At 33.7% G+C, this 15,879-nt stretch overlaps 1 protein-coding gene across 2 annotated transcripts in view; it reads right to left on the reverse strand.

Annotated features, from left to right (window-relative positions):
- Positions 1 to 766: 766 nt before the first annotated feature.
- The window catches only part of NRK (Nik related kinase), a 146,413-nt gene continuing 131,300 nt past the window's right edge, over positions 767 to 15,879 (reverse strand). The window contains exons 24-28 of one of the 2 annotated variants that reach the window (XM_072815665.1): positions 14,486 to 14,586; positions 12,299 to 12,448; positions 9,328 to 9,463; positions 5,336 to 5,475; positions 767 to 3,973 (exon numbers count right to left, since the gene is read on the reverse strand). In XM_072815665.1, coding sequence (XP_072671766.1) covers positions 3,878 to 3,973; positions 5,336 to 5,475; positions 9,328 to 9,463; positions 12,299 to 12,448; positions 14,486 to 14,586 — 623 coding nt within the window. In that variant the 3' untranslated portion in view covers positions 767 to 3,877. Of the gene's footprint in view, positions 3,974 to 5,335; positions 5,476 to 9,327; positions 9,488 to 12,298; positions 12,449 to 14,485; positions 14,587 to 15,879 lie in introns of both variants that reach the window. The other variant, XM_072815663.1, reaches the window with a different exon arrangement.

Consider the following 15,879-nt stretch of genomic DNA (forward strand, 5'->3'; position numbering starts at 1 on the left):
CCTCTTAAAATAGTTGAAGTCTGTGGGCTCTATATATGAAGCTGAATGAGTCAATTTGATCATAGAAGCACTTTGAATTTAGACTCTAAAAGTCTGGATGAGCTTGTCATGTCCAGGTAACCCAACTCATGAATGCCTTGCCACACATGACAAATTAGGACCATGGTCAGCTGGCCGTAATGGGAAAACTTGATAAACTTCTCTCTAGAATGTTCCTAGACAACAGAATATTCATGGGGCCATGCCTCTAATGCTTCTGTGACCTGCTGAGAAAAGTGTTATTCCTCTTCTGTTCCCAACTGAAGGACTCAACTTTCTTGACAATTTGCCATAATTATTCTGTCTTTCATTTTCAACCATCAGCCTGCACTAACCCCTTTCTTGAATGTTAAGAAACTATAAATCTATTACTCCTCTATTTGGAAAAGGTTTCTCCTCTTATTTTCCACTGGACTTCAGGACACTGGGGTGGGATGGGAAGGGATTTGGCATTAAAATTTCCTTGGGTTTTACCCATGCTGTGGTGATGCTGTGTGTCTGTGCAAAGTCCCATACATTTTGAGGAAATTCTACTATTGTACCTAGAAAAATTTTAATCAATCAATGTAAACCTCCTTAGCCAGAATTCCTACTGCAATAACAAGAAAAACCCCTAAAAACTTCCAATTCATACCTTATTACATGCTTTAAAGAACTGAATATTCCCCAAATGAATCCTAATTCTGAGGCATTAGACAAGCATATTTCAAATAAAGATATCATTCAATATTTTTTAAAATGTTTATTTTTAGAGGTTGAACAATAGTTCATTACAGATTTTCTGATGAAACAATTAGCAGTCTCAAAGATTATTTCAATAAATTTTAAAGCACAGATCGAATATAAATTGATTTAAATAGGTACATTTTAAAAAATAATTGGAGTATTTAAAAGATCCCATTGAATGTATGTGGCATTATTCCTAGTTTTATGAATACTATTTCAATTAAATGAGTTCTGGCAGAAAATATCTACTGATTATTTTCTCTAGAAACTGGTAGCACTAAAATATTAAAAATATTAAAAATTATGCATTCTACTGGTTTGTATGTATGTGTACATGCGTGTATATGCACATGTATGATTTCTGCTTTGCCTATTTTACTATATAAATGATTACCCTTTCTTACTATTTCCTCTGAGGCTCTGAGCTCACTTCAACAGACATGATCACTCAGAGCTTTTCTTGTCAGCCCTTTTCATACATCATTTTCTAGTTTTCAAATATTTCCAACACTGCCTTTTATTTTGGACAAAGGCTTTAGTGAAAAAACTAAAGTACACTAAAATAAAACTGTATTTTGTCCCAGTGCTACTCACAAGCTGCTAGAACTTTCATGATTTCAATCACAGGGCTAGGGGAATTGGCTGGTCAGGATTCCCCCTCCATTGCTTCAGGTGCTTGATCTACAAAGCAAGGTGTAGATATACCTTCTATTACTGTGCACTGACTATGAAATTTAATTGTCTCTTCACTTCGTTTCAGCTGGCAAAGGATATAAAAATTCCAGATGGAATAACATCAAAATTGGAAATACTCATTACCTATGAACCACTTTAAATATTTTCAGTCCTTTCTATTTGGCTACTCAACATTTCAATCTCCTTTCGTGATATGTACTCAGCTTCCTTTCTTTATTAACACCTCATCCTTTAAAGCTCAGTTACACATCTGTAATTTTTCCTGTTTACTTTGGGGCATCTCTGTAGATTCAGTTCACTATGGTCTCTGTTTACTAGAATAACAGCCACAAAGCACAATGGGAGTTGACTTCCTAAAATAGTTTACTGTCTTAATGCCTTAAAATACGATTTTAAGATAAAACTTATTTTTGAATCTTAACTTTGAGTAAATATTATGAAGAAAAAAATGAATTCTTAAAAGACTTGATTCTACACACTACTTAAATGAAAAATTTTCTGAAATTCAAACATAGCAAGCTCCATTTGCTCAGCAATGAGGTACTTGCACAAAGTACCCCATGGCTTTTTGGTGTACAAATTTATAATAATGAAGACTACTTCTAAGGAAATAATTTGACGTAAATGTTTGTTTTCTCTTTAAACTACTGCATTAAAAAGTCATTCGAGTTGTAAACACACAAGAATAAGCCAGTTTTAGGATCACATTATTGTGTCACAGTAACAGAAATGTGAATCACATTTATTTCTTTAATTCATGGATTCAGGTTCTCCTAAATTCTCATTTTGAGCTACTACACTCTTGATAGAAGTTGTTAGGAAAATCCAAATCATCATTCTTGGCACCAGAGTGTCAAGAAACAATGTGCTATCATGAAATCACACATAGTCAGCTGCTTTTGTATTTTGGTTAACCAGGTAGTTTGTAAATTAGTATCCTGCTAGTGCTTGCTTCATACTTTTGAAGCAGAACTAGAGGAATTATATTGAGGTATACTTTGCGGTAGTTCTGTTGCTTCTCTGTTGCCCCAGAACTAACCATGGTATTGAGGAAATTATGAAACTATGTTTTTCACCAGGTAGCAGGTACTATAGGTGACCAAACACCACCTATCTATGGCATCTATAATATATTGGGTGATAGACTAGCATGATTTTCACTACTCTAAATTTGATGAAAGCTGTATTTTTTTCAAAATATTCTTTCTTTCTTTCTTTCTTTCTTTCTTTCTTTCTTTCTTTCTTTCTTTCCTTTCTTTCTTTCTTTCTTTCTTTCTTTCTTTCTTTCTTTCTTCCTTTCTTTCTTTCTTTCTTTCTTCTTTCTTCTTTCTTTTTTTACCTAAACATTAAATCCCAACATGTAGACTTATCACTTTTAGATTAATTTCTGATTTTACAGTAATAGAAATAGGAAAACATAAGCATTAGCAGCCAAAGTTTTTGTTGTTACATTTTGTTCTTTTTGTTTAACGACTGACCCGGGGTGGGGGGTAGAATTTTTATATAGTTTAATCTGGGATTGGGAAAATATTCAATGTTGTCTGATGGTCCCACTGTTGGCCAGATAAGAGTTTTGATAAATCAACCAATCTGTTTTTGGGGGTTAAAATTTGATGCCTACTTTAATGTATTAAAAATAAAAACTCATTCTACAGTACATGTGTATAGTTCAGTCCTGTATTCAGTCTTGCAAGTGTATTATTTGGTGGTTTTATTTTAAACAGCTATTGCACATTTTCAGGGGTTCTGAGGAAAATCAAGCATCTAAGACTTTCTTCCTCCTTATCAGGAGAAAACCAGCTTACCGTGGTATGAAAAAAACACAACTGGTCTCTGACTAGGAGCTTGACTGTCAAGGAACTATAAGTAAATGGGTAGCCTTTTCCCTTTTATCACTGTAGTTTTCTCCAGGCATGTAGGTTGTTCAGGCTTAGTCTGGTTTATAGCAATAGTCATTATTTTCACTTAATAATCTAAACTTTGGTTCTTTATATGACTTTGCAAATGTACATATAGTTTGTTGCTGTTTTTTTTCTGAAAAACTTCACTCAGGGTCAATTATTTTGAAAGGATTTATGATCTAACTTATTACAGGTTTCTTTACACCATGTAGTAAAATCTGAATATAGATACTGTCCAAACTGTCCAAAGAGTAATATTTGAATTCACAGTAACAAAAGTTACAAAGTTTGTGCAAAAGACATTGTACACCACTGGAGTACATAGAGCTTGCTATAGTTAATTTTATATATAAAGCTGCATTTCTCATTAGAACTATTTTGTGCTACATTAAAAGTAAAGTATCTGATTTAATTTTTCCCTAAAATAAAACTGAATGCTCATTTAATCTCAGAAATATTAAAATGCAAGTTGCATATTTATGATGTTTGTAAATGTAATAAATCATTGGAACTTTTTAAACACCATAATTGTTTTGGAGCTCTTCAAGGTTTCCAAGGGTCATGAAGTAAACCCGGCTGTGGCGATTGCGCAGGGTGGAGGTAAAAAATAGCTTTAAAAAGAGAGAAAGAGATATCATCAGTAAATATTTACTACATTTTAATCTGATATTTGACAGATACAACTATAATTTCAATTATTCTACATCAACTAATTAAAATATTAAGCCATACTTTTCTTTTGGACCAGGATTTAAATGGAAGAAAAAGACTTTAAATTGGTATGGAGTCTAAATTATATATTAAAAATAATCTATCATATTCTATATAATTGTACTTCACATAGTTAAAATTAGATTTTCATTGTGGCACTCATCTGGTGACATTCTTGATTGACTTTGGTTAAGGATTATTCCTTTTGCTTTAAAAAAATCTACTAAAAAATCTACTCAAGTTGGCTGTACTTTTTCTTTTAATATAAGGAAATGATTAAGATATTTGATGTTGTTCACCATTGTTGCTGCTGTTTAAATGGCTGCTGAAATTTTCTACTTGGTGGGATTTTCTATATCAGTGGAATGGACTGACACCAATAGATTGATATTATGAGTTAAACTAACCAGTTTAGAGAGGAACATGTCTTATGAGTATGGTCTGTGCCATAAAGAAATTTAAAACAGAACATGAAAATAAATAGCAGAGGCCTCCTTGCTAGGACTAAGGCTTTCCACATCCACAATGAATATACTTAGAAGGGTTTTGACATTGATGATGATGATAATAACACTAACTATCCTTGACTTAATGTATTTCATGTCTCAGGCAATCTGTGAGATGCTTACTATACACACATTATCATTAATTTTCAAAATTGTTATCAAAAGAGTTATTAATATTTTCATTTGGAGATGAAGGAACTAAGAATCAGGAAGATTCATCAGTCTTCCAGATTCTTACACCTCATTAGGTGGCAGAACCAGGACTGCATGCTAAGTCTATCTGACCTCAAACACTGGTTCTTCCCATTATATCCCTTCATATTGCAAACCAGTACTTTTTCCTTCATGCATAATGTTTACCCTGCCTGTTCTGAAATTAATTTGAATCCTCTGCAATCTATTTAAAATGTGGATGTTTCCTAGTTTTGTCAGGGTTATTTTTTCATGCTATTATTTCTCATAGTATGTAGAGACTGTAATGGTTTTATGTAATGTGTATTTTCCATTTAAACTATCTGAATTTGTTGTTAAAATCGATTACATTACATAAATAATTGACAAATTTCAATTTTATTTTTCTTTCCTGTCAAATGGGATATTACTACTGCAAAATGAAAAATTGTTTTTTATCAATCAATAGTTTGCCAATTTGGGAATTATATCATAAATATATTTATGGCCAGAGGAAAAGGATTTTCTTACTTAATTTTCATTGCCTGCTTTATTTTTGCTGTAACTGCGGGATATAAACAATACCTTGTCACCTCGGGTACACAGAAATCTCAGCTTCTTAATTGACCTGCGCTTCAGTTCACTTTCCAGGACCCTTGATTGCAAAGAGCGGACTTCGATGGCCTTTTGGCCCCATCCTGTGGTTCGCTGTGTACACTCATAAGCTATAATATAAATTTAAAAATCAGAAATTTTTTTTCTATCAGTAATAGCAAATTAAAACCATAGTCAACATTTGATTATTAATAAGCTCATTAATAAGCTCAGTTTAGGTAAGCATATTTTGTTTTTCCTCCTTCTATAGTTAGTCATTTGGCCATGTGCTGCTCAGCAGTGGTATTCAAGCAAGCTATTCACTGTTATAATTGTGATTATTCAAATGTTGAATAACTAGGTTTTTTAAAAAGATTTTTATTTATTTATTCATGAGAGACACAGAGAGAGAGAGAGGCAGAGACACAGGCAGAGGGAGAAGCAGGCTCCATGCAGGGAGCTCGACGTGGGATTCGATCCCGGGTCTCCAGGATCACGCCCTGAGCCAAAGGCAGACACTTAACCGCTAAGCCACCCAGGTGTCCCTGAATAATTAGATCTTAGTCTTTGTATTCCTATTCTCTAATACCACAGAAAAAGCTAAATGTTAATTCTACCCTGTTTATAGAAAGTAAAATCTGCCGACAGCCATTTTTTTACAGTCTAGTTGAGGTATAGCATTCCATAAGGGTTTGTATTTGGGCTTCAGTGACATACATTAAAAATCTGATTAACTTCAAAATTAAGACGTTAAAAAATGATTTGCTCAGATAATAACTTTAGCAACTCTAGTGCAAGTCAATGAATGACCACATTATAAACAGAACTAAACCTAATTTGATACTGTGTCTTACTCAGGCAATTTTATTAAGATTTTAACTTTTGCACCCTGTGTCACCTACTACTTGGTAACAATAAAGATTATGACAACTGGAGGTTGACAGATAGTGACTACACTTATTATGGTAAGCATTGAGTAATGTATAAAATTATAAAATCACCATGCTGTATACCTGAAACTTTACCTTTTTTAAATAAAAACTAATATAACATTATATACCAACTACATTTCAATTTAAAAATAATGACAATTGCCTTAAAGCAGAAAACCTAATTATGCAGTCATATAGTCAGCTGGTGCTGAAAAGTATTTTCTGACACAGGGAGAAGAATTGTTGTTGAATGTTTAACTTTTAAGTAGATTTTTTATGTACTTCATTGGAAAGTAAATTTTCATAAATAAATTCAATCCTGTACTTAAAATAATATCAAGATTTTGAGTCAAACTGAAATAGTCTAGAGAACACCAAAACAAGGCACCTTCATTCCCATGTTACATGACTAAAATCAGAATTCAGTTCTTAGACCTTCCATTTTCTTCTATTATAGAAACAATAAACTGAGTTATTATAGTTAAAATTTTCTTTATAATTCTCAAAAGTTCTAGAATGCTTTTGTTTAAACCAAACTTTACCTGGCCTATATATGTATACATTAAATATACATAAAAGGAGTCATGAAAAAATTCTTAAACTTTGACAAAAGTGACTTTTTACAAGCATACTGTAAGGCATTTTGAATTCCTCAACTAAAACTTAAATAAGCATTTATGGTCTCTTGTTTCCTTTTCATTACAGTTCAAAACATTTCCATGTATGAAATTGATCACAAAATTGTAATTATATTACAATTTCATTTTTTTACCATTATATTTCACAATGGTATTTTTATTCAGACAAATGGCTCTCCTGGACAATGACTTTATAAATCCAGTTTCAGACTGGAATTAAATACAAAGAAAGTGAGAGTAATCTATGACCTGAGTGTTGGAAATAAGTAGTAGATTTAGTCTATCTGGATTTGAATTTTTGTCACCAATGTGAATACTTCATTGAAATTGGTAGTTTGTCAACAACCACACAGAGCAAAAAATTCTAAATTTGATACTTGCTGAGTCCAAGCTCACAGTTCATATGGCATGACAAAATTCACACCTTAATTCTGAAAAACATTAATTTGCTACTTAACCTGGCAACTGAGCTAGTTTGCTTATGAAATAAGATCCAATGATTTGGAGTGGTAATGCTTAGTGATACCTGTTGTAATTGCTAAGCTTCTATATATTTGTTTGAAATTTCTAAGCAATGATATTATTATTGAAAACATTTATTATATCTCAAGGAAATGTAAATTTTATATTGGGGAAATCTGGATCTAGGTTAGTTTTAAATAGCAAAGCAACTGTTTTTAGACAGAAAGAGAAACTTATTTCCTTAATATAAATGTTATACTGTAGTCTTTAGTATATTATCAAAATATCCTTAATACACAAACTAAAATATCACATTCCTATAGTGCTATAACTTATTTTATGTGGAGAGAGATGCTTTTCAAATTCTTGCAACTTAAAATAGCTTGTTTTAGGTCAGAAGTTGTCTTAAGGACAAGAGCTTGCCAGATGACATTTTTTAAAGACCGCTTTGATTCCTATGATTGTCTAGTGGCATAAATATAGAGGTTTGCTCAGTTTCCCATTTGAACTGAGTTTCCTTATTTTAATTTCTAATTAATATATTGATCACAAAAGTACCACTGTAAAGGTTAGAACAAGATTCATTATTTTCAGTTTATTTTGCCCCAGATCTGTCAATTATAAGCATTTACTTCTGTCACTTAAAATGGTTTTAAACCCTTGGGAGTTCTTCATTGCTTGAAGAAATTCAAAGAGGTTTTCAGGACAATTGTTAACACTATATGTGCAAAAGGAAAGGATTCTACAGGTGCAATGCAAAGTGCCATCATCCCGTAATGTAAAAATGTCCATTAAAAAGCAGTTCTTTCAAATTGGTCTTTAAAGCTACATGGGGGGCAGCCCTGGTGGCTCAGCGGTTTGGCGCCGCCTACAGCCCAGGGCCTGATCCTGGAGACCCGGGATCGAATCCCATGTCGGGCTCCCTGCGTGGAGCCTGCTTCTCCCTCTGCCTGTGTCTCTGCCTCTCTCTCTCCTCTCTGTGTATTCTCATGAATAAACAAATAAAATCTTTAAAAAAAATAAATAAAAAAATAAAGCTACATGCGGATCACATTTAACCATTTCATATAAAGATTTCGTTAGCTTCTGCCTCCTTAATAAACTACCTTTCTCCTTCTACCTTTCCTTCCCTCTCCTTACTTCTCCTTTCCTTTTCTCTTTTATTTACTTCATTAACCCTTTCTTCCTTTCAGGAACATTTATCCTCCATCAAGTCATTCTACTCTTCCTAATATTTGTACTGTTCATATGCATTCTGTTCCCTGTCTAGAATCACCTTTGTAGTCACCAAGCCTCAGAGACATATACAAGAGTCTCAAGTTATTCATATTTTCCAAATCAGCAATGCTGCATTCATTAAGAGGAAAAAAAATGTCCTGGCCTGATGAAGATGAAAGGCAGTTTTCTTTATGGTGCAATCTATTAGTACCTAATAGGCATTCCAGAGAGTCATATTTATCTCCTTCATAAATGAAGGATGATGAAATCTTAGTGACCCAATATGTCACATATTTAGTTTGTATTTGATTCTTCACAGGATTATCACTCTCTAAATAGAACACTATTTGCTATATGAAATAGAAATATTCTGCTCTCCTTTTATGATTATTTGGCAATCTCCTAAGATAAGGGTAAACCCCCAAAATCAATGTGAGGGAATAAAGTATTTCCAACATCTGCATAAAATCTGCAAGGAAAGGGAGTTAAAATAAAATTATAGATTATTGTGGAAAGGAATTCCTTTCCTATTTTAGTTATATTACTACTACACATGAACAACTTGGTCAAAATTAGTCTCTTTGTGGTAGCCTTGCGAATTTATTAAGTATATGGTAAACACACACCTTATTAAGTATCTTAAATTAACCTTATATGCCTGGAGAAAATGTGATATTTCAGAAAATAGAAGTTTCTCTGAGGTCATAAAAAAGAGAAAAAATTTTGTACATACCTACTGAAGATGGTATGTCTTTCCACACTTCAAGGATCTTCTTGAAGAGCTGTTCATTTGCTTCTAGAGAAAGGGCTTCAGCATTGAAGGTGAGCATCATGCCAATTCCCAAGGAATCAGGTAAAATGATGATATTCTGTGGTATAATGATTTCCAGGGGCTGGAATTATGTTTCATAAAGATTTATATGTCCAACATTTTATTACTAATACTTTAACTGAAGCAGCTTGGCTGAGCAATAAAGACAAAAAGGGCTTCAAAGTGCAGGGAGGAAGAGAAACTTCTATTTTAATATTAAACAGCATGCTACCCAACACCTGAAAACAACCTTTCCTATGTTATAAAGGCATCACTGTTCAAATAGTGTCCTTTATATTTAGGAGAAAACTTTGTTTGAAAAAAACATTTCCAACACAGATAAAATTGTTGAAATTTAACGTAATGACAGAAGAAACATTACTTCTTACAAAGTGGGACTTCAGATTCATTTCAGCACATTTAGTGAATAGTTTAGTGATGAATATGTGAATCAACTAACAAATACACAATCACTGGTTATCTATCCAATTCATTTAAATCAGAAATAGAAAAATTAACTTAAAAATAGCTTGAGCTTAAAATATTTAGAAGGGGTAACTATAATATTCATTACTACTTGAAATAGAACAGTCATTCTCCCTTCACAAAAAATGTAGGATTTCTTATCCAATTTATAAGTCATAAAATATCTTCAACATACAATTTCAGAGATGTCTTAGGCGACATAACATGAAATACTAAGAAATATCTAAGAATTTTAAAAATTTTATAATGCATGAAACAATGTGACAAAATTTACTTAAACTACAGAAATTGCCACATTAATAGTATTTCCCTGAAAAAATGAACAATTACATTCCTTTATTATTTCTCTAAATTAGCAAGTTACAAGAAGAAAAGGTCAGAAACTATACTTGCCAAACCCAGCGTACTCAGGCCAAGTGCTTCAGGCCATGTCTCAGCAACAACAATCCTTAAAACTAAAATGGGGATCCAGAGGCGAAAAGCAATTTTAATGCGTTCCCTGGGCACTTGCATGAGCAATTGAATCAGAGAAGAGATGAAAGAAGAGAGAAAAAGAAATTGCAAGAAAGAAGGCTGTCTCTAAAAAATCTGTTTAGAATAAAGCTGGACTGCTGTAAATTCAGAAAGCCCCAGAGGTAATTCTTTGCTTCTCAGATGGTTCCTGCAGTAATCAGATATTCTTTAGCACACATGGCTCCCCTGTAGCATTACAGGTTTTGTAATCGGGCACTCTTGGAAAAATATAATCTTCAATATCTTCTGTTTCAGAAGACACTCCTCTCCCTTATATTAGATTCCTTTCTCTTTTAATGGGTCAGGACATTAGGGCAGTTAGCTAAAAATACTATTTTTGAATATACTTAAGGTATCCTAATTAGGTCAGAAAATAATATTTTTAAAAAATTGATCTCCCATTCTTGCCTCCACAATAATGAACTGATTGCTTCAAAAGGAAATAATTCTCCTTGCTTGGTAATCAAGTGGAACAGAGAGTGCAATCTTCTTGAATGATGTTTCAAATCAGTATAAACTTGGACCAATACTGCAATTTTTAATATGGCACTAGCTTCAAAACAAAGGCTATCTGCTATTACATAGAAAATAAGATGCAGGAAGCTATGGAAGACTCAAACTGAAAAGTACTGTAAAACATATTAATATTAATCTTAACTCATATCTATGTGGCTTTGGCTGGGCTCAGCTCAATATTTTCTACTTTATAAACAGGGTGATTTCTATATACTCATAGGTGACAACTGAGTGATGAGTTAATTAGATTTTTAATATGACCAAAATACTTTTTTTAGTGTTTCCATTGATAATTTGACAATTGCTCTATGTAATTTGTCAGAGATGTATGAGATAATTCTGAAAGCTATGTAAAATATCACATTACTACAATGATTTAAAGTACATAGAAGTTTTCTCCTGGACTTTTATATAATGCTAAGCTGCTAAAATTTTAGTTGCCAACAAACTGGGGAATTAAAAAATGATGAAGCAGAGATTTGTTGCTTCAACCCTTTTTTAAAATATAATTTTCTATAAAACAAATATCACTGCTACCATCAAATTTGAGACACACTAGAATTATATTTTGTATGGTGCATGTGTATAGGGGGTATTATGTTTGAACTCTATATAAATGATATGTATAGTATATTTACAATTATCCATATTTTAGATATTGTGCCACAGAATCATCATGTATAAGTATTTGAGAGTAAAGAATTGAGGTACATTAGCTTTTAAAGTGCTGAGTCCTTTGATCAGAAAGTCTAGCTATAATTGATACTATAAGAGAACACTTTATGATAATTTGCTATATATCACAGTTAAAGTACTATCATTTGAATAAAGAAGGGGATAATGATGCTGCAATACTGGTGTAGTTTTAAAGAATCTGTTTATGTATTATGGGGTGAAGAAGGACTAAAAGCAAAGATTGTAAACTCATACATCCATTAGGACTGGTTATTATAAATATATAAAAGTGGATGGATAGGCAATGTATAGTATATATTCCATCTAAAAGGGAGCAAACATAAAAAAATAATAAAAGGAGGCAGGCACGAATCATTTCCAGTTGATAATGGCCAAATATTAATAAGGGCCAGATGTTATCAGATCTTTTGGTTTATCAATAGAAGTTCAGATTTTTCAGTGTAAACTATTCATTTAAAAACAAACAAAAAACACCATGCCAGACAAACAAAATCTATCTGAAGAAGAGACTCAGCTGTCTGGACTAAGAAGCCATCAATAATTTCTGCTTATCCATTACTACTTCCTGGCACTCTATACTTACCTTTTAGGTTTCAGTTCCAGTATAGATATTGATAATCATATTTTTAAATCATTAAGAGTTTTGACAGATTGTGGTGTACAATATTTCTAGGGATCTTACGTTATTTGGCAGAGTCACATCAGACATAACCTCAGATTCGGCATCAATGATGTGATATCCATCTGTTGAGCTGAAGAAAATCTTTAGTCTTTTTTCAGAACCAATAGCCAGGTCAACTGTCACTGGCTTATGACCAACTGTCGGAAACACCTGTAGATAGAAAACCAAATATGGCCAAAAGGCCAAAAATGACACTCTGACTAAAGCAAAAATTCCCCTGCCCTTTTGTTTAATGAGTTTATAAAACCCTGGTTGATTTTTTAAGTTACATAATATATTTAGACTATGTATTATGACTTTTTTTAGGTCTGTTACTACAATAAGAACATAATTATATTCAGGCTCTAAGTTTTGAGTTTCTCTGCGGAGGCCAAATATCCAATGATCATAAGAACATTTTATGGCCCTGCACTCTGCTTGCTGTCTTTATATTCCTTGCCTTGAGCTTCAGCAAATGAAGGAGCTCATCTGGTCTCTTAAACCGGTTCGCTGGATCAGCTGCCTGTATTTTTGCCAGTATTCGTATATAGGCTTCATAGGACATGTAGTCTCCTTCGGAGTCTGCTGATTGATCAATGCATACTTGGTAGGGAATGAAAAAGGCCAGACATGTTAACCTACCATAGACTGGATGTACTCTAGGCTCCTAAGGTTCCTAGTCCAAGGAAACAAAAAGTCAAACAGGATTCATTGCCAAGTTCAGGTCACAGTAGAGGACTGGGCATCACAGGATTCACTATACTGCAGTCATGAGATGAGATTCAACAACTGGAGGAGGACTTGGACCAGAAACTGTATATCAGGCTAGACAGACTGTTGGTACTTATCTTCTTTGTTTTCCAGCTCCATATCAGGCAGCTCTGACCAATCAGCAGACAGCCAAGAACACACCCATATCCAAATACAGACAGCTGACCCAAGGCCCAATTTAGGGAGATCAGATCAGACATGTAATTTGTGTCAGGACAGATGCAGGCTGTCTATATGATAGTCTGTGCTTTACAAAAGAACATATTTATTGTGAAAATAGACATTGAGAGGCAGTCATAATTAGTTCATCTTTATTGCACACATGTGATGCTTTGGCTGCAAAATATACCATGTAAACATATCTTGACCTAAGATACGAAAATATTACATAAATACCTTGCTGGAGTCTATCGTGATGTGTCCTTATCAGTGCTTTGTAAAAACTTGTCATGGACCAACTAGTTCAAAGTCACATTTGCTAAAAATATAGATTCCCAGGCCCCACCCCAGACCTACTAATTTAGCCTGAGGTTAGGTCTGAGATCTAAACTTTCAACAAATGTTCCAAATGATTCTGGTGTACACTCCAGATTAGGAGTCACTGGACTCTATATAATGCTCCCAGTTCATTAACTAGTCCTTACTGCTATGGAATAAACAAAAAATAATCCTATTTACATAGAATTTTGGAGTATCATTAAAAATAATAAAGATAAAAAGTCCCCAGTTTATGAGATGAGATTAAAAAATCATTAGCAACTTAACTGTTTGGGACACCAACTGGTTACCTTAAGAGGCTGATCCATAGAAGTTCAGCTAAACCATAATAAAGGTGGAAATATTACTGGTAATCCAAATAAGCCTAACCACCATTCCTTGCAATAGTTCTGGAGAGAAATGTGTTTAGAGTTCCAGCTCGGAAGAAATATAGACCCTTCTGCCCTTTCCTCCCCAACCCCATCTATTGTAGCCCTGGTAATTAGAGCAAAGACTTGATCTTCTCTTATTCCTCTTCCAGTGGGGCTTCCCCCTCTACCACTGTCACACCTTTCTTTACCTTCCCTCTGCTCTCCACCCCCCACTAAGAGAGAACAGAGACTTTCTCAGCTTCAAGTCACTGGGGGTGGTAGCACCCAAAACCTGCATTTGGGGCTCTAGAAGAGAAGTCTTCATGTTGACTACAGAATTGGGAATGAGGAGCTGGTAGGGAGGTCCTCTAAAGGGAGGGGTCAGGGATTTCCCTCACACTCTCCCTTGCTGTAGTGCCTGTGAATTATCTAAAAAAGGGTTAAATGATAATTATTGACATGGTGTAGCCAAATTACATTAACTGTAGAAGAATGGTATTTATTTTTGCTACTATAAAAATATTGCTGTGTTTACAGTTTCCCAAAAGAAAAACTATATGATCCAAGTTTGAAAAAGGAAACCACTTACTTTGATAGCAGTGCTTTCATCAAAGGATTTTGGTGCCCAAGCGTAAAGGTGAATTGATGATTTCAAAGCAATTGCAATATATGTTGTTTCTTCATGTTGGACTACAACAATAAAATACAAAGAAGTAACAATGCTACAGAGTTCACAAGAACACTCAAGTATTTTTATTGGTCCTTAAAAATATTATAACTATAAGAGCACAGATCATATATTTTTAGTACAGTTATTTAGTTACAATTTGATGCCCCCTAAAAGGTGACAAAACTAACTATATGGTTTTATTGAGTATATGCATTAGCCTTCAAGAGCACTCTAAATTGTACACTGAAAACTACAGAACATTGTTGAAAGAAATTAAAGACCTAAATAAATGGAAAGACTTCCTTTGTTAATGGATAGGTAGACTTAGCATTGTTAAGAGGGCAATACATGGATGGGCCTAGAAGGTATTCTGCTAAGTGAAATCAGCCAGACTGTGAAAGACAAATACTGTATGACTTCACTCATGTGGAATCTAAAAGACAAAACAAATGAATAAACAAACAAGAAGCATAATCAGACCTATAAATACAGAGATCAAACTGATAACAGCCAGAGGGAAGGCTGGTAGGGGATGGGCAAAATGGGTGAAGGGGAATGGAATGTATAGGCCTCTGGTTATGGAATGAATAAGTCATGGAAATAAAAGCTACAACATTGGGAATATAGTTAATGCTATAGTAACTTTGTATGGTGACAGATGTTAGCTACACTTGTGGTGAACACAGCATAACATACAGAGAATTTGAAGCACTATGTTCTATACCTGAAACTAATGGAATATTATGTGTCAACTATATAAAAAAATCCAGCTGAGCCCTAGTCAGCTCGTACACTTAGGAGAAATAACAAATCACTGTTTTTTAAGCCACTAAATAAATAAATAATAAAAATGAAAATATTTTAAAAACAGGATAGCATTACCAAAGTGATCTATGGATTCAATGCAATTGCTATTAAAATCCCAATGGCCTCTCATGCAGAAATAGAAATGCTGATCCTAAAATTCACATGGAATTGGAAAAGGCCCCCAAGAGCTAAAAGAATCTTGAAAAAGAAAAACAAAGTTGAATGACTCATACTTCCCAAATTCAAAACTTACTACAAACTACAGTAATCAAAACAGTGTAGTACTGAGATTAGGAAAGGCATATAGGTCAACAGAGTAGAATTGGGAGTCTACAAATAAACCCATATATCAATGATCAATGATGTCCTGACCATTCAATTGGGAAAGAATACTCTCTTCAACAAATGGCACTGGGACAACTGAATTTCCATATACAAAATAATAAGTTGAACCCCTCACCTCACACCATATACAAAATCTAACTCAGAAGGGATCAAAGACCTAA

Source organism: Canis lupus, chromosome X (assembly GCF_048164855.1).
Source record: "Canis lupus baileyi chromosome X, mCanLup2.hap1, whole genome shotgun sequence".
Classification (NCBI taxonomy): domain Eukaryota; kingdom Metazoa; phylum Chordata; class Mammalia; order Carnivora; family Canidae; genus Canis; species Canis lupus.